The 22,485-nt window shown below is 42.7% G+C and overlaps 1 protein-coding gene across 1 annotated transcript in view; it reads left to right on the top strand.

Annotated features, from left to right (window-relative positions):
- Window positions 1-8,874, top strand: part of CFAP299 (cilia and flagella associated protein 299) — a 219,008-nt gene extending 210,134 nt beyond the window's left edge. Inside the window, exons 5-6 of the mRNA XM_062575099.1 lie at window positions 6,010-6,139; window positions 8,779-8,874. Coding sequence (XP_062431083.1) covers window positions 6,010-6,139; window positions 8,779-8,874 — 226 coding nt within the window. The remainder of the gene's footprint in view (window positions 1-6,009; window positions 6,140-8,778) is intronic.
- Window positions 8,875-22,485: the final 13,611 nt, after the last annotated feature.

Raw genomic sequence — 22,485 nt, 5'->3', positions numbered from 1 at the left:
CACTGGACGCCTCGCGGCACTCACTGTGTCCAGTGTTCATCAGTGCTCTTTGCTTACGTGGCAGGGTGTCTTGTACAGAGGGTGTAGCTGCCTGCACGCCCTCACAGCGCTGGTTCGGCAGTGTCAGATTGGGGTCTTGGCTCTCCCAGGGTGTTGTGTTCATTACGCTTCTTATGTGAAATTGTAAGAGAATGGGAATCAGCATGGATGCACATCCTTTCAGAGCTCTTTCTGAAAAGTGTCACCTATGCTAAAAAGAAAAAGAAAGAGCAATAAGACAAAAGTCAGGTGTTTTTACAGTGACATAGTGAAAAGGGAGTCAGCAGATCAGTTACATATTTTTAGACTCTTTGCCATTCATGAACTTCATTGCCATGGAGCAGCTCTAGTCCTCACGATTAGCTGTCATATGTTGGTGCTTGTCCTGTGTTCTTTGAACACACTGTGTGAACATTAGTTCTCCTAAAATCAGTGACAGGTTTGCCATTGATCTCTGGTGAGCAAGATTTCAGGGTTTCTAATATTGCCTGGGAGAGATACAAAGAAGAGGCTGCCTTAGCAACTGCAAAAAGAAGGTGTTGTTGCTGGCCATGGAGCATCCCTGCAGGAGCTGTCCAGGTTTGAGCAAGAGGGAAAAGCTGCATCTCTGCTAGGTTCAGATGTGTCTAGTGCTGGCTGTCACAGTGTTCATCCTTGAAAAACGCCTTTCAGAAATGAAATGTCATTACCACCCCTGGTACTGGCATAGCCATTTCCCAAGTTCAGTAATGAGATGCAGCAAACTCCACATTAGCTAAATAGCAAAGGCAAGGTCAGAACAGTCTTAAGAATTGTTTCTGCCTGCAGTGATAAACATCCTCTCGCTGTTCCAGTTCTGCACAGGGAAGCCTGGTAACAAATTAGATACAGAGATCATATGTCACCACTTCCCCACAGTGCCAGTGGTATAAAGAGGGCTTGTCAGACAGTATTTACTGAGGTGACTCCTGCTTTGTAATCACAGGCACACCAGGAAGTGCTGTTCTTTTTCACTGCCTGTAGGAAACCAAGGCATGAATTAGTCCTATGAGCCAGATGTCCATTTCTACCAGTTTTATACAAGAGTTTGGTGGAGTTACTTTTGATTTACAACCAATATGGAAGATAATCAGCCATGAGAATTAAGCTAATGTTACCTGATTTTAACCCAATAGTGCAAAAATAACTACTGTGCACAGTAGCTGTGGAGCAAATCAGACTGCGTTGGTTTTCCGAAGTGCCATAACAAGTCTCATCCTACCATGGCAACTATTGGTAAATGTAATTATTTTAGTCAAAGGGCTGCTTCAAGAGGAAAAGCAAAAGCAATTCTTGGCATCTCTTTAACTCTTTTACATGGAAAAAAAGTAGCTTGTTCTTATTTAACTAGAGGTCTGTGGCATGCGTCTTATTATGAAACAGTGGTTGGCCTGAAGTCGGGCATATGTGCAGTATTACACGGTGTCATGTCCTACTGAGACATTGACCTCATTTGCACTAGAAAGCCATAGAGGGACTGACTTGTCAATCCTATCCAAGTATATTGCTACTTTGTCATATTTGGCAAGCACATGAAGAATGCCAAATTTTCCCCCTATTAGAGTGATTATCAGTGCAGCCCTGCTGGAGGGCAAAAAGTGTTGTTCTTCAGGATGAAGGGATTACTTTGTTTTTTATTTCCATTTCTTCTCTCCTTTGTTGTCCTATATCTCCCTGTCTCCCTTGTCTGCACCCTTCTGCTGCTGTCCAACTAAAGAAAGCTGCTCTGTAAAGTACCAGGAGGGAATCTGAAGCCAGATAGTTTGCATCGCAAATTCATGTAACCACAAACTGAAAAAAGCTGTTGAACCATCATTGTTTATAATTAGTTTTTGACTGAAGTCCCAGTCTGGTATGGAGAATGGTTTTATCTTAGTGTACGCGTGGGTGGGAAGAGTAAAGCAGAGAACTGAATCAAGGAACCAATCCTTATCCGGAGGGGAAGAAAGAATAGGGTAGTATAATCTAACCCCTTGGGATCAAAGGTGGAGCCAACACAGACATAAACACTTTTACACTCTGTTCTCTCTCCCTGATTTTGCTGATTTAAATAGTAAATAATAAGTTGGGACAACAAAGCTCTTACCCTGCAGATAGGCACCTTTTTTTCTTTTGGTCAGGTGGTGATTGGCAACCCTCAGGTTGTTCAGTGCCTGACTGAAACATTCTCTAGTCTGTGCAGGCCTGATGCACCATTGCATTTCAACTCCTAAAACAGGCTGTGCAAGTCCATCTTCCATCAAAGCCGGGTGCCTGCCCTGGAATAAGGGAAAGAAGAGGACAATCATGCACCCAGGCTTCAAAAGACAGTTTGTAAAACCTTGCCAAAGATTTGCCTACAGGAAAACAGTTGGCCAACTCCATGTCCACCCAAAGCCTTTCCTGTCGTGGCTAGAGCTGGCAACAGAGACGGCGTATCCTGGGGGAGGATCTCTGGCATCTTCTGTGCCCTGACTCCCCCTGCCACTGATGAGCTGTAATAAAGCCTGCCTCACATCTCACAAAAATGTCAGTTGGTTTAATGCATGTTTACGAAAGGATTTAGAGATTTTTGGATGAAACACATTCTATAAGCACCATGTGGTTTGATGTGCTGCCATCTTGGTACCTGAAGGAGAACTGTAAGTATGCAAGGACTTGTGTTCATATTCCTGGGTTCTGGGAAGGCATTGCCTGCCTGCAGAATGAAAATCTGCTCTGACCAGAATTAGCTGATGAATGAAAAAAACCACCTCACATATTTTAGTCTGTTTTCCCAAACACAGTGTGGTACTTGTTATATACCATTACACCAACAATTCATTGTTAAAACAAAACAAAAAAAAAAGATTCATTCTTCTTGCAGCTGGACTGTGGGCACTGCTAAGTCTCTCATATTCCACATTCTTAAGAGCCGTGCTGAAGACTGTTAAATTTGTTCCAAAACACTTGGAAATCAAACAAAATAATAATAGAAAAAATGTACACAGTAAATTTTGAATTTGGCATTTGATCTTGTTTGCCTGATAGCATATTTTCATCCCAGGATAATTTAAATATTTAAAGCTACCTGTAATTCTACTAATAAAAATCTGTTTGCTTGGATTGGGATTATAGTAACTCATAGATAGTACTTCCTACTGCAATTTTGTTCACTGTTTATTCTAGAGAGAAATGCGGATGAGGTGGGACCTCCTGGGTCCCGATTGCCAGCCTCCTTTTGTTGCAACAGCCACATGGCAGAAAGCATTGAGTAAAATGATCAAGTTTCACCTTAGCAGTAACTGACAGCAGAGAGGCTGCTCCACAGTATCCTTCTCCAACTCCTTGCTCCTCATCAAAACGTTCCTTTGACTTCCTGCCTCAACACATTTCCAGTCAGCATATATTACTTTGTCCTTGCATCAACATTGTCCTCCAGCTTCTGCAGCCCTTCTCATCCTGCCAGCTGAAGGTGGAGGTGCAGATTACATGAATCTCATCCTATAATCGGTTGCGTCAGTTCTTAGTGAAGACTGTTAGAGGGGGGATGCAGGTGGAAATCTCTTCCTGTGGCCAGGCGCCCCCAACGTCCTCCTCATAAGAGCAGCTTTCTCGCTACCCGTTGGCCTTTGTTTAGAGAAGGTGGCAGTGTCAGGACGCGCCGGGTGCAGCACTCCTGCGTGCTTACGCAGGGCAGGGCGGCCTGGCACTGCACGGGGGGCTGTCCGGCTCTGTTGCTCCTCAGTACGGAGTCCAGGCAGGTTCACCTCATTTCACCAAAGCACATGTTGCAGCTCTCTTTCTAGCATCTAAGCACGTGACAGCAGTCAGTTTGCTGAGGAGCAAAGAGTCCAGGAGAAAACCGTTTGCACTGGACATTCACTTCTCAACCTAAAGCTTGTCTGAGCTCTGATCTTTTATTCATTGGACATCCAAAGCTCCCACTGGCTTGAATGTGGAAGTGTCTTAGGACTGGGACTGGAAACTTGGCAAAATGCAGGAAGCTATTATCTGGCAGCTAATTGATTATTTCCTCCTTCAGATGTTTAATTTCTTTTTAATGAATGTGGGGAAGTCTTTGCAGACAGACTTTTTCTTTTCATCTGAGATAATGTAGAGCAAGAGCTTTCTAATCTGGAGTGGCTTTCCAGCACAAACAGTCTCGTTAGTGTGATTTGTCTTTTTAAGTGAATTGTGTCCTTGGGGACAGGGAAGAGCTGTATGGGTGAAATAACGTTGTTGAGTAAAGAGTTAAAAGAATTTGTGTATTTAATTTGTATGTAAATTTGTGTATATTCTTATTCTCAGGTTTAAACAGTGCATACAAAAATTCTGTTTGTTTACCAGTTAACATGGCTACCCAGGAGCATTAAATAATCCTATAGACAACAATTTAACTTGACCAATTACAGTATCAAAGCAAAACCATTAAGCTGAATTTTATTATGGCCACCTACCTTGCATTCGTCTTCTACAGACTCTCAAGTACCAGGTTGCACAGAACTCCAGAGGACAGCTTGTACTTGCATTAGCTCATTTGCTTAAGAACTTAATTTGGTACTGACCACATCCCAAGTTCATTGTACATTACCTGGGTGAAATCCACCAGCTTCAGTGGCAAGTCACCCACTGACTTCAGTAATGCCAGGATGAACCCTGTAAAGGTGTCGTAAATTCTCTGCTAAGTTGTTATGCATTGCTTCAGTCGCACCAAAGGGGTTCAGAATGTAAAAGGCTTAGGGTATGTAACACTGAGGCCTATTATTTTACGTTCATTTAATGTGAAGCAGAAATCAAGATGCTTTTAAAACTGGAACCCCATGTACTTAGCTGGAGCAGAGTATCCTTGCAGAAGATAGGAAAACAAAAGGCTTCATATTTTCAAAATTTCTTGAGTCCTGCTTACACCCAGAATGATTTCCTGATATCTTCCCATCTCCTTCTCCTTGTACAAAAGGTACGCACATCTGACAAGAAGCAGAAGTGCAGTGGGCCACTTAGAGGATCAAATGAGTACCCCAGCGAGGTACAAGCAGCAGTGTGATCACATCAAGCAATTTACAGTTACATCTGAGCTGAAAAGGTTTCTGAACAACTAATAACCACGAGCATGCAAATCATGGCCTGTTAGTCAGCTGTGTTGCAAGTACAAAAGCCAAAATGGCTAAGGTGATAAAATGCTTGAGAAATCAAAAACAAGGGCGAGAATTCCTTTGGAACTCCAGCACCTCCAGCGTAGAAATAAGCTGGATAAATTGCTGAAATTGTTTTGTGTGCATTTTGTATTGACATAGTGGGCTGGTGGTTCCTTCTGATGTGGCATTTAGCGCTGAGACGTTTTAGAAACCTGCAAACACACTCAGCTTGATGGAATGGATTGCTCTAGAATTAATCACAGACTGACACCTACAGCTCTTCAGGGAGCCAGGATTTTCTTTTGGGAACCAAAGTTCAGCCGCTCCCCCCTGTGTCTGGCCCATGAGGAGATATCCAAAAAGTCTTTACTACCAGAATTACATTAAAAACAAGAGAAAGGGAAAACAGTAAGGTGGCAAGAGAGTTGCAATGAGATCCAAAGGGGAAACTGTTGGTTCTGACATCTGGTTTGCAGATCTGTGGTGGTCTGGGAAGCACTTTCAGGTGGTCTCCAGAGCGGTTTCCATCACAGCAGTAATTCTCAAGCACTACCACTTCCTACTAGTTAAAAGCTAGGCTCTGAATCTTTTAGTAATACTAGTACTGAATGGATGAGAGGATAACTAGGGGCCTCAGTTTTGGTTTGCTAGAGACTAGATATGTAGATTCACGTTTGGACAGATAGTTTCCAATATTTAGTATACTTCTGCTCCTCAGTGAATCTGTTTGGCTTTTAGAGGAGTTGTTGTGGAATCAGGAACTACTCCACATGAATAAATAGGTCAGAATCTGCCCTTTAAGCCAGAAGAATGACATCCATTGAAAGTACAGTATTTCTGTTTCACATTTTCACAGCTTTTACAACTGGGATAGAAATGTCAGCGCTTCAAATTCCAGTCCAAATTACCAAGTGATTGCAGAAAATGCCTCTGGATTACTCTTCAAGAACAAAAGTGATAGGAAAATAATAAATGTGGATCCAAAGGTAAATGTCTTTTCTGTAATATTCTGGATTTCCTTTAGGCAATGGAGTTGTACTGCTAAGCTATTGAAGTCTGATTGTAAATAGTGTGTCTATCAATATACACCTAACTTTGCAGGCTTATTCAGATATACTGTTCCTCTTGTTAATACAGCTACTGTGGTCCCTGTCAGGATAAACTTAGCTTACCTTGTTTATGACTGAGTATATGTAGGCCTTTCCCTCATGAAGACAGCAATCAGGAGTTGAACTGACTATAAAACTGAAAGATCTCCAAAGCAGGATTTCTCTTCTGTGCTTTTCCTTCCCTGCTCTTCTACCTTGCATCCAGAAGTAGAAAATTTTGCCCTTCTTGCCAGGGCAGGCTTCAGCCTGAGTCTGTATCCTATCAAGAGAATTGTGTAAAGGAAAAGGAAGCATAGGAGAGTGAACAGACTGAGGAGGAAAGCAGGACTGGAAGGATTGAGGACAGAGGCATGGAAGACTTGCTGAGCTAACGGGCTGGCAGTACCTGAGCAGTTGCGTCTGGTGTGGCAAGACAGTGTGTTCTATTCAGATGATGCTACGTGTGCCTCTTGCTAAGATGCAAAATTGTTAGGATGTTGTCAACCCATCCTGGGGCTGGTAGACCCTGTATTTTATCACCTCTTGAAAGACAAGTTTCTTCTTATGAAACATGCCTGCAGGTGGATAAAAAAAAAAAAAGGAATATGAAGTTTCTTTGAAACAAAATGCAAGAATTGTAATATCCCAAATCCCGACTGGTGCTGAACACCGGCAAATCCATAAAGCACGATCAGCTTTTGTATATGAAGTGTGGGCCATTTTCCATCCCAGCGCTTCTGCAGTGATGAACTGAAACCAGCAGAATTCCTTCCCCAACTGCACAACCAGCAGGACTAGTGCTTGTCATTGTCACACAGACTTTAAAAAGAGGGAATGCAGAGTGACTTTGCCGTGACAGCACTAGTTAATCGTATCTATAAAGTCCATAAGCATTGAGATGCCGATTCTCTATCCCTCTGAAAAACATGCAATACTTTTGCTAATTGTATATGACTTTCAGTTGTCTTCAAATTTGCTCCAGTTAAGCTCAGAGAAACTTAAAGGCAATTCTAAGAAAATTAATTCAATTTTTCCTTCTTCATGCAAAATGTTTGAGAAGTCCTGAGGAAAGCAGCCCCGATAAGGTCACTTGGTTCTTGCAGGGGATTGAGATCGTCACCATGGCATAAGGGTCAAACTCTGATTTAAACCTTGTCCCACATGAAAGAGAAATCTGACACTGGATTCATGGATTCCTGTTCTTGTGGAGAACTGCAAAGTAAATCATTCAGAAGGATTTACCATTAGATTAAAAAAAAAAAAAAGATTGTGCCTCAGTAGTGCTATATATTGGATGAATGTTACAGATGCTGCATCTCTTACATACTATTGACAGCACAAATGTATGCTTTGCTTTCTCCTAAAAATAGGTCTGATCCTATTATTGCTGAAGTTGATTGATCTATGCCATTTATTCCAGACTTTGCCTGCTACTGTTTAAATAACTCTATAATTATTTAGATTTGCAAAGCAGTTGAATCCAAACAAAGCAAATGCACTCACATGCTAAAGTCACCTTGGCATCCTATTTCCAGCTGTAGATGAAGGTTGTTTAAATTTCCACATTTATCTTTTGTTGAGAACTAAATGAATAATAATCTTATAAATAGCTTCCCTCTATAAGAAACTGTCTGTTCCTTTAGTGCTGACTGCATTTTTTTAAACTTTACAACTGAAGTCCTTGGACTGTAGATTGAATGTGACAAACACACCCAGGCTTTGGTTACTCTCAAAACCAACATGAAGTAAGCCGGGCAATAATTTGTTTGGGTTTGTACTGAACAGCTCTAGGATGATGGTTTCTTTGATGTGTTTCCCATGAAAGATGGTTGCATATGAATAGCAACAGTAAAAAATATCAAATTATATGTATTTCAAAATAATTGTATTGGTTTGTTAGACATTCAAAAATGCATACCTAAAAATGTGTTTGGTTGCATTGAAAGAGGGCCACCAGTCTAACTTCCTACAGCTGCAGAACATCTGTAACAAATAACCAGCTCTGTAGTGTCTATGTGAAAGACCCTCGCAGGCCGAGAGCCGTACTAAGATAGGCTGGTGTGTGTCCGTTCAGTCTCCCTGCAGGTTGCAGGGTACAGGCACGTCGGACTCCTTGAGATCCATCTGGCTCCATATTTTCTGTAACACTTATTGGTGCAGAACAACCAATTCAGAAGTGCTTGCTGTGGGCCAAACTGTAATCAGTATGAGTCCTCTCAGTGGTTTCATCTTCAGCAGACTCAGTACCAGCTGCCTCATCTTTATATTGGACTTTCTCTTTGACTAGTTGATAGTCCAGTTGTTCGTAGCTGTGTTTAGCTATAAAAAAACTCTATCATTGTCTTTCCATCTGCTAAAAGCAGCACAGCAGAAATTACAGATTACCTGGTGCCTGGACATTAATCTTCCCTGAGAAATCCCCACCCTCGGGGGGGGATCAGCCTTTGTGTTCCAAGGGAACGAGAAGATTCGTGAAGTTAAAAACCATGCCCTGTCTCTCCTGACTGTTTGGGTATCTGTAATATTCTGTGTTTCAGGCCTACCCAGGAGACAACACAACACGGACACCTATTGAAACAAATCTCTACATCCATGTCGTTATCTACGACCATATCCTCCGAAGAGGGGCATAAGGTCCATCTTTGTGGCTGTTCTCCCAACTAATTTGTCTAGTTAACGCCATCTGGAAGAAAAATAAACAGTTGAAAGATCTTTATCTTGTGTTCAGGGGAAGGAGGGATTTTCAGACTGATTCAGAATTGGTTTGTGCCTGATTTCTTGAGGAAGGTGAAGTGGAAGGAAGACCCCACACTGATATGCAATCTGTATATCAGGGCCCCTTGGTTGCCCTCTCTAAAGTCCACAGGGTATGTGTCAGTGAAGGGTAGCTAGGGGGAAGAGAAAAGGCTTTGGACCCAATTTTTTCCGTGACTAGTAGTCCAGCAGGGTTGCCAGCTACATGTGGAGGGGCTGCATTCTTTCCTGGAGTAAAAGCAGAAACTGCTGTCACATAGTATCCCAGCAACAAGATGTTCTAAATTATTCCTGGGAGACTCCTTCCAGGGAGGCCTAGGCCTCTGTGGAACAACTAATCCCATTTAATGTGGGCCAAGCCATTCACAGGGTAGCCCAAGAAGTCACACCAAAGAGACTGGTAAACGTAAAGAAAGCTGCAGCACTCTGATGGCAGTAGTGGTTCTTTGAAGGCCACTTTTCTTCCGTTCTTGTTCTTGCAGCTGTTCTAGTACCAGCTTGCCAGAATTTTAGGCAGCAACGCAATGGCCCAAGGGACTCTCTTCCATTCCCAGGGCACTTGGGTAAGTTGCCCATACGTACATGATCCAGCTGGTAGAACCACCAACGTAGCTGTTTGCTTAGTGGAGAACAGGAGAATGGCACAAAGCTAAGCAGCAGACAGAACTAGGAGAAAACTAAGAATAACAATAATTAAAGAGAAAAGAAAAGGATGTGAGGGGAAAGCGGAGGAAACAAAGGCAGAAAAGGTCTGAATAAAAAGGTCCGTGGACCTTATTTTTTAAGTGACTGGATGGTTTTAATGATCTCTTCTGACCTTATAACTGCGAATCTGTGAAAAGGACAAGGGAGGGAACTCAGAGGAGAAAAAAAGATGGTAGCAGTGCTGCTAGGCTTACCATAGGGTGAGGTTTATCTACTAGCCTCATCACAAGCATGTTCCCTTTGGAAAAGGCTGAGAGCCTCGGTCTTAGCAGTTGGCGCATTAAAGATCCCTTTAGTGCAAGGAGAGGGAGTGTTCCAGCAATTACAAAGTGAAAGTTGTTACTTCAAAGCTGCAGTAATTTGGGAGAGAGACTTAGAAGACTTGTTTTCCTTCCCATAAAACTTTCAACGTTATGAAGTTCTGCCATTTCCAAAATACAATAAAATCTTTTACTGTAACATCTTGCTTTTATATAATAGCACTTGATCCCATAGGACCCTCAAAATTTAGCAGTAGATATGCAAACTGGAGGTTACTTTACTCATCCCCGAACTGCAGCCGGGTTGTGGACGAAGCGGAGCAGAGCATGGCAACACAGCTCAATGTTGTAGGCCTTGTCTACACTACCAAGGCTCTGCCTCCATAGCTAGGGCAGCAGAGCCCCCTAGTGTAGACGCAGCGAATGCCAACAGGAGGAGTTTCCATGCCTGCTTCGGGCAGCACTGTCTACTGGAGGCAGGGGCAGAGAGAAACCTATTGCCCACTACAGCCCTTCACATCAAAGCCGGTGAAACTACCAAGCTAGGAGTAGAAAACAAACTTGCAAAGACAAATTATGCCTCTTCCCAGGGCTATTAACAGGAGAAGAACAAAAGCCCAAGACTGCAGGAACTCTGATTCTACAGTATCATGTGTTGGAAATGGGCTTCTCCAAGGAGGAAGCAGGTCTTACACTGTTAGGGCAGATTTCTCTTGACCATGATGCTTCTGCATGTTTCCCTCTCTTCATTCAACAGAATTAAACATAAAAATTTCCATCATTCCATGCAAGTCATCTGCAAACTGGGCTTCTGTGATTGATTCAGCTTTGATTTATTGCCTGTTTATTGAGGCAGTTCAAGGGAAGGCCTACAGAGGCAGAATTGCCTCTATAGCGCAGAGAGAAATATTTTTTACAAGACAAAATCAGAGGTCCTGAACCATTGTGAAAACATTAGCTTTTGCCTCTCTTGAACACTAGAGAAGAAGAAATCGTCATTATGAAGGTGGGTAGAAGGGACAACTGGGAGGAGTATAAAACATGTTTCATTCCTCTGAACCACTGAATTGTCATTATTCTCTCTCAGTCTAATCAGATTTTATAAGAGTATAAAAACCTTAAGTTGGAAAATGGTTCCTGGAGTTTGGAGAATATTATCTCAAAATCTTAATAATTAAAAACAAAAAAGAGATGAAGTAAGACTAAATAGAAGTGAATTTTCAACTGTCGAAGTTATTTCCATATGAGTTCAACTTCCTTTATTTTTGTCTTGTGAATCAACGTTCTTGATGCTGATAACAGGAAGTGTAAGAGTATTTCATGTCTGCATCTGTTGGAAAATGGAAGGAAATCTGGATTCAAGTGGGCTTTACATGTGTTCAGGTCAGTATCAATGGAAGCACTGATGCTCTGTATGTCGTTACAGGCAGACAGCTGAAAGGCTGTAAAGATGTATGTAGCCTCATCTTTTGCACTTGGTGGTGACCTCCTTTAGAGTTCTGATTTCATGCAATTTCTGACCACAGCTATAAACCTCTTTTGAGATAAAATGTTGTTTTCTTTTCTGAACTAAAATACATGCAATGAAATAATGGTATTCACTGAGCCTCCAGAATTAATGACTACTCAAAAAACTAATTGAAATTCCCTCCCATCCAGCCTCATCTCCTGGTGTCCTGTCTCTTCTGACATTCTAAACCTAGGACTAGTGGTTATGATTAATGGAAGATCAAAAGTGACATGTCATAGTCCTTTGCCATTCCTAAATGGAAGAAAATATAGTCTCTGTTGTAAGTGGTGAGCACTTAAAAATCTGTCCCCAAACACTTCCATAATCTGGCTTGCATTTTGAAGAAAAGGTTCATTTTCCTATCCAGACAAGATAGTGCCTAAAGCTAAAAATGACAGTGTTGGTTTTTCCCAACATCTTGTCACTGTTCTGCCCTGCATAGGCACACAGTAACACATGGTAATCAAGAGAAAAGCTTTCCAAAAACTGATAACCACATGAAGGCTCCCTGAATACCCTCCTGTGCTCCGTGACTTTTTAGCAGAAACAAATACAAACTGTCCAGCTTGAAATTATTGCCTTGAAATTACTGCCATAAACATAAGGGAAATAGGAACTTCTCCATTCTGTTCTGAAAAGAGACCGTATATGATCGCCGATCATGACGTTTACTGCAGTTGTAGAATAGTACATATCCCTAAGACAACTGATTTTATGTGTGAATGAGAAAGAGCATCCTTGCAAAGGATCTAAAAAACTCTAGATTTTATACCACTGGGAGGTTTTTCTTTTTCCCCCAAGCATATTTAAACTGCATAAATGAGTTAAAGTGAGTTAAGGTCTACAGATATTAGCCTGGATATGTTTGGGATTCTTTCATTTTTCTTTACTTCCCTTGCCAAAATCATAGTTTTGTTCCCTTAATGTGGAGTCTGGATCTTTGGTCTTGCTTAAAGGTTCGGAACATTTGTTGTTGTTGTTGTTGTTATTTTGGATAATAGAATGATGCTAAAAAACAATGTAAGATTGGTGGTGAACAGCTCCATCCTGAACCACAAACAGAATCATAGGAAGAGTTGTTATTTAGTACAAAATAAAAAGCTTTGAAAAGGCTTTTTAAACCCAAAACTGAAGTTCTTTGTTCTTAAACTATCATAACAGGATGCTTGAGGACATAGTTAGAAATTTTTCCTTACTGTTACGTGAAGTGAAATTCTGATGAGATCAATGTGATTTTATAGGAAGGCTCTGCTTTGCATTCTGTGACCAGAAGTGGTTTTGTGGAAGGCCAGCTGTGTGAGGAACCCAGAGCAATGGTGCTAGTTAAGCCCGATTTGAATTTGATAGTTATATAATAAAGTATCTACTCAGAAAGCACAGCACTAAACATACTCTCAAGTTCATCATTCCAGCAGCAGCCTTGCAAATCCAATTGTATTTTTAAACTGGAATGAAGGAAGCGGAAGTGCCAGTGCTACCTTATTAGCTGACCTCTATCTCACGTAAAGAACAAGACCTCCAAGCAGCACACAATGTGGTCATTAGGTGTTCTCCTTTTGGCCATCAGTGAAAGAGGTTGAAGGGGAAAAACCTCCCTTAACTCCAACTCTCCGCATACAGAAAAGAAATCAGATTAAAAATGAATAAAACCTTTGGGCAATTCTCTGCAAGGCAGGCAAGGACAAGCAGTGCAGGCCAAGCCACTGTTCCCACTGCAAAGAAAACAAAAACACAGGTGCTGAATGTACTGAAGCCATGCAGATTAGCCCTGTGTGCAGTACATGCTCTCTACAAGAAGGAAAAACATCACTCTTGTTATTTGGCTATTGTTCGCTTGAGGCATGTTTTATTTCAGCTCAGCTCCAAGCAGAGTTATTACAGATCCCACAGCAGAAGTTCTCTGTGATGAGAGAAACATGTGATCTCCGGGCCCTAGAGAAGAAATTATGCTGGAAAGGCACCTCCAGCGGGAAGGCTGATGCTGGCCACCTGAGCAAACAGCGAACACCCAGCCGAGTAAGCAGAAAAAAGCAAGCATAATGGATAGATAGATAGATACACACACACACACACACATACATATATATATATACACACACACATATACGTTTATATATAATATATATATGCACACATAATGGCTATGCACAGGGGTAGCTTGGTAAAAGTTTTTCACCACTCCTCCTAGCAAAAGACTAACTTTCCGTACACATCTATAAGATGAAGAGCTAGGAGGTTTAAAGGAAAAGGTCGCTGCTTTGTTCCCCAATAAAAGAAAGGAGAGAGCTAGCTCCGTATGTTGCAATTTGCGTAGTGCAGTTCCAAGTACTGCTTGCTGATGTGCTGTTTAGTGTTCTCTTGTGCTGGTTTTGAACTTTATGAATTGTGCGTGGGAATATGTCCATATAAAGGATGCACGGAAATTATTTGGATTGGGAAAAACGAGGCATTTGGGGCTAACAGCAATGGATTCTGACTGGATCACAAGACAAAATCCAACAAAAAGAGACAAGGCTGCTCTGGAGTGATGTTTTAGGGGAAGAGAGCGGTTGCCTTAGCCTGAGATTGTGGATCTAGTAAGAGTGGGGTTGACTTGGTGGGGCTGAACACATGCTGCTGGGAGCAAAGGTGGTGTCACTGACCCAAGAATGCAGTGGCAAGAGCCCCACCAGAACAGAATACACAGAAGCCCGTCTGAGAGCAGCAAACAGATGGCGCAGAGGGCTGAGGTGAAGTTGCATGGGATATTCACCAGATGACAGTGAGGAGAACAGGATGCAGGAGCTACAGCAGTGGAGACTGCCTTTGTGAGCAGGTCTTGGAAAGCCTGAAACCCAGGCAACTAATAAGCACAAGTGTGGGATTGGCCTTCACATACTGAATAGATTTTGCTAATGTCACTTTGTTATGCAAATATATAATTATTTCATTTCCCCCAGGAGGAGTATTTGTGGTTTCCTCTTCCCCAGGACTTCTGAGTGCTTGTGTGGAGGGATCAAGTAACTGTGAAGTTAGCAGGTATGTGCATTATGTGACAATTACTGAAAGTGTGGAAACCTGGAAGTTTTTGGTGGGAGTTTTAAACAGTGCTTTTGAAAGGGACTGCTGCAGAATGATGAGGTTAGCCCTGACAGTAGCACCAGAGTTGCACATCATTTAAATAAAGTTCATAAAGATTGAGGCTTGCTGAGTGCCCAGGGCTAAGGGATGAAAAGGCTACAAGTTACACAACTGTACAGCAACGTGTGCAAAGCACAAACTGGAGTCTTACTGGTGTATCAGGTTGCAGCTCTACAAGCAAGAAGCTGCCAGGGCCTAGCAGGAAAAGCGCAGGATCTGCAGACCCGCAGGGAGCTGCAGTGGCTGTAACTCGGAAGGGCAGTGCTTGTGGATAACCCAGAAGTCATCCACGCCGAGAAATTAGAGAGCAAACAAGAAGCATGCACCGGCCCTCTTTGTGTAATACTGTGGTGGAATAAGTATAGACAGGAGACCAGCTTAGAGAAGTCCAGCCCTGCCCAGTTGTAACAGAAGTAAGCTTTGTTGCTAAAGGGGGAGACAGAAAGTCAGGCTGCCTTATATGCAGCCTGCATTTCAGATCGTTTGAGCTTGAGTCTGCCTTAGATGTCTGCCTGCAAGCGCATCGGAAGACACACACACACCAGCTGGAGTTTGGTGACTGCTTCTAGAGACCAGATCAGAACTCTAACAGCATTATTTGACCCCTTTGCATCTTCCCTGTTTCTTCTGTCTGAGGGGGCGGAGAGGGGAAAAGAATACAGTAATAGATTATCTATAGCAGTCCAGATCGTTATCTCAGCTTTGCAGATGGAAATGCAGAGTGACTCTACGGGATAGGATGGAGTCAATCCATAATCACACCAGTGTGTGTGCAGAATTTGTCCCATGTGGTGGTGGTTATTCTTTTTGTCTGTCTGCATGTTTTGTAGCTTTTCATGCCACTACAGATGTTTTGTGTAGAGACCTGCCCTCCAGACTGCCTAAGACCTTTTTCATGCATTTGTACCAAAATGATTTGTATGCTGAGCAAAAAGGCAGATGAGTTTATTTGGATACTCCAGAAGAAGTGATTTAGGAAGTTGGACTGTGTTTTGAGATTTGGAGCCTGTCGGTATATTATACTGAAATGTCTGCCTTGTTTTTATAAACACAGGAAGGTAGGTAAGCTTTTATTCCACTTTGTTGCTTTGATGATCATGCCATTGAACAGCTAAATTTGGCAAACTGAGACAGAAAAGAAGGGGAGAGAGAAAAATAAGAAATTAACACAACATTTAGTCATCTCCATTAAAAATGCAAAATATGTAGAGTGCTTCTGCACCAAGTTCAGACTATATCTCATCATGCACAAATCATTTTTACTGCTATTGCATCAACACCAGAGCTTGACACATTCTTTAACCCTTCCTAGCCTTCCAAATGACCTGGTTTGCCTTTACCAGTAGAAGGCTCAAAAAAGCCCATGAGGGTCACATCAGATGTAACCAGGTAGACCCAGATTCAGGGAGGAGTTTAGATGTTTCATTCCCCTGAGCATCCCTTCAGGCATAGCTGGCTTAGTTCTGCTGGCAGCTGCAAAGCTGAGAGCAGAATGAAGATGTTAAATTTCAGAACTATTATTTGTTGCATTTTGTAGGCCAAAACCTTACATGATGAAAATCATTACAGCATAAATCAGTAAAGTAATACTGTTTTTCTTACTGAATAAGTATCTTCACAGGGGTATTGGTAAAAACAGAGCAAATCTTCTAAGCATGACTGTTATAACATGGTAAATCTTCACTGTGTGTGTAATACTGAAATCAGTGGTATTTTGTGTCAGATGAGGATTTGGCCCAAAGAAAAGACCGCAGGATTTAACTGCATATTGATACAAAGCAAACAAAAGCTTTTGGCTCGTATCAGTCAGTTGCCAAGAAGGATCTCAAGGAATCATAGTATCAGGATCATTCGGGTTGGGAGGACCTCTGTTGGTCCAACCTCCTGCTCAAAGCGGGGCCAGCTTTGAGATCAGACCAGGCTGCGCAGGGCTGTGTCCAGTCAGGTTTGAAAACCTCCAAGAACAGAGACTGCACAGACTCCCTGGGGGACCTGTTCCAATACCTGACCATCCTTGGGGGGCGCCTGCCTCTCTCTTCTCGGTAACCCCCTCACAGGTTGCTGTGAGATTGCCCCGAAACCATCTCTGCTCGAGACTGAACAAGCCCCACTCCCTCAGCCTTTCCTCACAGGGCAAGTGCTCCAGCCACCAACCATTTTTGTGACCTTGCTGGACTCCCTCCCATCCTTTATCAACAGTCGTTACGGATACAATATTCTACATATGGTCTAACAAATGCCGGTGTAGGGGGATACTCACCTCCCTCCATCTACTGGCTGCACTGCTGCTGATACAGCCCGGGATGCTCTCGGCCTTCCCAGCACACTGCTGGCTCTGCCCAGCTTGCTGTCCCTCAGGGCACCCAGGCCCTTTTCAGCAGAGCTGCTCCCCAGGCAGCCAGGCCCCAGCCTGTGCTGTTACATGGGGCTAATCCTTCCCAGGGCAGGACTTTGCCTTTGTCCTTTTCGAGTTTCATCAAGTTCCTGTCAGCTTATTCCTCCATCCTGCCTAGGTCCCTTTGGATGGCAGCCCTGCCCTTGAGCGCATCTACTGGTCCCCTAATTAGGTGCCAACCAGAAGCTTGACAGAAGCACACTCCACTGTATCCTCCCAGTCACTGACAAATATGTTAGTATGGGATAGACCCCTGGGTCCTCCACTTGCTACTGGCCTCCGGGTAGAATATGTTAACCTCAAGCCTCTGAGCCTGACCATCCAACTGGATTTTCACCCTGCTAATCGTTCACCTATCCAGACAGTAACATCCTAACTTGGATGCAACAATATTGCGGCAGACAGTGCTGAAACCCTTGCTAAAGTCAAGGTAAATGTTATCCATCCATCTCCCTCATCCACAAATCGAGGTGTTTTATCACAAAACGCAGTCAGGTGGGTCAGGCATGATACAGCCTTGGAAGCAGGTGAAATTGATGCCTCAAATTAGTATTAATTTTTTCAGAGAAAGAAACTCAGCAAAGTGTGTTAGCAAATGCGGACTTCGTGCTGTTATTAAGCATTGGCCCTGTGAAACCTGGCCAGTCATTGCATCCAGCCTAGATCACCCATCTGCTTCACCTGGAGCAGGATTCAGGCTGCAGAGTGTATTAAAAAAAACTGCAGAACTACATTTGCATTCTAGAAGTAGCACTAGTGTCAAAATATCTACTGAAAACCAAACCACAGGTTTCTTCTTAGCCCTCATTGGTGCCCATGGAGAATTTCAGATGGGGATGTAGTCAGAATCCAACCTAACCAACCACAATTTATTTAAACTAAAGTGTTTCATTTTAAAGTATACCATTTTCTCCCTTTGCCAAATCCTTTTGCTAATCTCTCAATGTTTTAATATGTCCATATCTTAGCAATAAATATTGATAGGTAGAAAGAAAACAAATCGTGCCTGACAGGATAGCAGAGTAGCTTCTGACAGCTCCTCAAAGGCCATTAAGTGTGGAACCCAGTAGTGCTGACTAGTCATCAGCTGATGAAAGAAATTTTTTCCCCTTGCTATCAGCAGTTCAGATACTGCTTTCAGGTGCAGTGACTGCTGTTTGTGGGCCAAGATCCATATTTTAAAAAGTGGGCATTAATTTGGAGAGCCTCTTTTCTAAGTATTCACATTGCTGTCCCAGAAGAAGAAGGGTACAGAAGAAGCATCCTGGGGGCTCATGATCTGACTCAAGAATATTCCTTTGGCTTTTGAAGTTGAAAGTCCCAGCAGTACAGCTCCCAAGAATATGTTTGCAGGTACATGGAGAAAAAGCCAGTGGGCCAAATGTCTACTGTAGGGTGAATAGCTCTTTAGGTTCCTGTCCTTGTATTGACTGAACTGAGGACACAGGTACCCAGCTAATATGTAGATACCTACAGTGAAGCGTCACATTCCCTGTAAGTATGCACCACTCATAATTGTGAGTGCTTAAGGTGGTCCCATTTAGAGAGAATTCCAGAAGTACCTGAAGCAGTTGAGAGTCACGGTCCACTGACTTCCAGTTTGACACATCATGCTGCACCTCTGCTTTAACAGTGCAGAGGAGCTTTGAAAAAAAAATCCAGTTCCACTTTAATAATGCTTTGACTTGCGGTGAAGGCTGGTACCTCCTTTTTTTGTCTTCGCAGTGTACTAGCTGTGTGAATCAAGAGCCACAATGCAATCTTGTAGCCAGGAATATAGTCTGTACAGCAGTGAGTGCATGTTTAATACATGCTCCAAAATTGTAATGGTAGGATGGGTAGAAAATCAGCCTCACCAGTTCTATCTGCTTAGTTTGACACAGCTTTCTCCTGCCAAAACTTCAATTACTTGCTAGACCAGGATTGGTAGGCCCCACGTGTGATAGTGTCTTACAGAGAACGGTGAGTGCGAGGAATGTCTGTGTAGACTGGGTGCTTCGGGTGCAGCATCACTGTCCAGGCTTACACCTGTAGAGTTTTTACTGCGTGTGCATTTCCTTACGGGGAACAAGTCAGTGATACTGGGACAGTTGTCAGTTCTGAGGCGGTCATACCATAAAATGACCTTGAGGGTTGGGATTAGCAGGTTTCTTGTTGGCCAGTCACAGCAGAAAGCTCACAAACCAGAGAGTTCATGAAGATTAAACCCTCCCAAACAGATAGTTTAGTCCTCTCAGTTCAGGGTAGGGTCTAGTTTTGCTTAGTAAGTTGCTGCAGTGCTGCATGGTAAGCCTGAATTTGTAGAATCACGGAGTAATTTTAGCATGCATGAGGGAACATGCTGGAATTACAAGCTTGGAGTCTGCTTATACTGATAGTAGTGTTAAACCATCCTGCTGGTTTCATGAGGACAGGAATATTGCACAAGGGAATATCTCATCTGTGAAAACAGTCACTTCTAGCGCAGGCCATAGGCTCGTTATCTGTCCCGTCACGGCACAGCTCTCTCTCAGAACGAGGACATGGTTTTGAAATGACCAGAACAAGGGCAGATTCTTCAGCATCCTATGCCTGTCCATGTACCTCTAAAGAAAGCAACAAAAAGAGGTGGAGTGCAGGCACAGGCAGCAGGTGGAAGATTGCCGGCAGGGAAGGAAGCTCTCTGCTGACAAAGGCAGAGGGAAGCAGCTCCCACATTTGGCACAGTACCTAAAAGACCCTCCTGGTATCTGCACCGTCTTGTGAGATGACCGAGGAAGCTGTAGCCCCCACCCCTCCTGGCAGAGCTCCAGCAGGCTAACACTGACCCTGGTGCTATGTTGCTAAAAGTTAGCGGTGGTTCATAACTGAAAAATGCAAAGCAATGTCCATACATTAATATTGCTACCCAAAAAACTGCAGAGATAACAAATCATTGAGGAATCACACATTAATGGAACATTTAAAGATAAAATAAAAGTTAAATGTATCATTCAGGTACATAAATTCTTAATAGTCTTGGTCTGTTTTAAGTCTTTTTCTTCTCTTTGCTACTGAGATTTGGTATGGCAACAGAATAACCCACTCATGTTTGGCAATACTGGCTGCACAGGCCTTTCACCTGGGCTTGTAGTGTAGCTGTGCCAAGCAAGCTAGGCAACCATCCGTTTCTCACACCATGTCCTTTTCCCATTCCACCACTGTCCCAATCCACTTGTGAATTACTTCTTTCCACTTCCCCTTCCATCCCATAAATGACACAGGCAAACACATTATTATAGGGTTGCTGAGCAGTTGGAATCTGACCATTATCTAAATAACCCATTGAATTTGATTTTTCAGATTTTTTTTACCAAAGCCTGAGAAGGAGAATGTGCCTCCTGGTTGTAAGAGAAAAGGGTGGTTTCAGTGGCACTTTGAGAGGTCCGTAATGTCTCTCAGTGATATCTGCAGTTAAAAAAAATCCCTGTCAGATCCAGTCTTCTCAGGTTGAGCCTGTGGGTGCCATCACTTCTCTGGTATTTATAACGGAAGCGCCATGCCCCTCTGTCAAGGCGAGGAACGCAGCTTCGCCATTGCACGTGGTACCAGTACAGTTATATGGCTTCAAGGGGCCTCTGTCTTCTCTTGTAAGTCAAGGTAACTATTTCAAAACCTGTGGGGTTAAACTTTAAGCTCTCTGAGATGCAGATGGAATTTTGTTCTCTTACGAGCGCTGAACTTGCTAGTGATTTGCAGTACTTTCATGCAAGAAATGGAAAAGAAATAATGGAAAGGTGCAGAAGCACTGTTATCTCAGATGCCAGGTCTGAGAGTTTGCCAGCCGTTGTTTACTAATGAGGAGTAACTACTTACATGTGCTAGTTCAGTTTCTTTTGTGCAGTCACGGTACTGTGGCATGTAAAATCATATGTCTGGTTTGACCTAAGGATATTTTTAACTTTGGGAGCTTCAGAACTGCATGTGATGAGAATCCCACTCTATCTGGGGGACAATTTGTAAAGCAAGGGATATTTGAAACCCAATCTGTGCTTCTGCAGCATTCTTAAAGAACTACAATGGCAGTCTACAAGGAGAGATTCAGAGAGGGCACCTAACCTAGTGCTCTGAGAAGTCACTTTTTCCTCTCTCCCTTAACCCAAGAGTCTTCTTTCTTTTCACTGACTGAAACAGGATTGTACGGGGCTGACTTTGTGTTTTAGACACCTAACTTAAACAACTGCAGGCAGGTGGTGGAGCAAGGTTTTGGGAGCAAAATTCTGAATTAATTTTGCATAAACCATGCTTTATGCTAAGCCTTAAAAGATTTAAAATAAAAGCACACCAATACTGTGCTTGAGCTTCCATGTTGAGCTTCAGTTAGTTCTTCTCTAATCTGCCTTTGCTCAAGTACTGTGTGACATGCATGTACTGTCTCTGAATCTTTCTCTTTTACTGAAGTCATTCCCAATTTACAGTGCTCCAACCACAAAAGTCAGCCTGCAGTGTGTAAGATCCCTCATTTGTTGGACACACAAAACAGATTACATTCTCATGGCCAATTATTTGGCACTGTAAGTTTAAAAGAGACTTGGGTTATGCTGGTGTTTTATTTAAAAAGCTTTTCATGATGTTTCTCACCATTAGAAAATAACGTAACTAAAGTAGAAATAGCACTTGCATTCAATCAGTATTTCATTTGTGCAAAGATTCTTCTTTGGGGACTGAAAATTCAGTCATGGTTATAAGTCAGAGATGGCTACTTGGGCTGAATTTTTCAGATATCAGTTCAAATCATTTTGTTTCGTTCTTGCGGAGAACTACATTGATTTTATTATTTTTGTCCAAGAACCTGATCACACCTCAATTTTCTGTATATTGAATTGCCCAAATTTTATGTTGCACTAATGTAAGTTTCTTACACAGAGAGCTGAAATGTAAAGTTAATCTTTCTATTTGCATTACTATTAAAATTGTTTGTGTCTGTGTACGTACGTGTGTAATATTTTTAGATGTGTATGGCAGATTGGATGCCTCAAAACTCTTTGAAAATGAAACACCAAATTTCATGCATTTTAGCCTACAAACATCGTTAGTCTGCTAGACATACTGTGTGTTAAGCTCATATGCTGACTACAAGGTAATTTTATTTCCCTTCTTAAGGTTGGAAAGCTAGTCATTTTCCACATGCAAGCTTTACAGGTATTTACAAACCTGGAAAACACACAGAGGCTTCCCCTCACCAGATGTATGTGAGGCACCCTCTGAGCTGCAGCGTATTTTCTGAAAGGGACAGTGTTACACATCCGATGGAGGGTTGTCTGCTTTTGCAGAGCTTGGAAGGGGTGAGGCTCTCCCGTCCTTTTGGTGGTGAAAAGCAACAAATGCGGGAGGCACGTGAAATCCTCTGAGCGAGGAAGGAATGTCTTGCTGTGCCCTGTTGTATCGGAGGAGTCCTGATGTGCAGGATTTCCCTGCCTGGTGCATGGTGCCCGTCCCTGCCCACGTGCTGCAGCCTGCTGGGGACCCCTTGGCCAGCCCT

The sequence above is a fragment of the Rhea pennata genome, chromosome 4, assembly GCF_028389875.1.
Source record: "Rhea pennata isolate bPtePen1 chromosome 4, bPtePen1.pri, whole genome shotgun sequence".
Classification (NCBI taxonomy): Eukaryota; Metazoa; Chordata; class Aves; order Rheiformes; family Rheidae; genus Rhea; species Rhea pennata.
The sequence above is the reverse complement of the archived record's forward strand: the minus strand, read 5'-3'. Positions and strand labels throughout refer to the sequence as shown.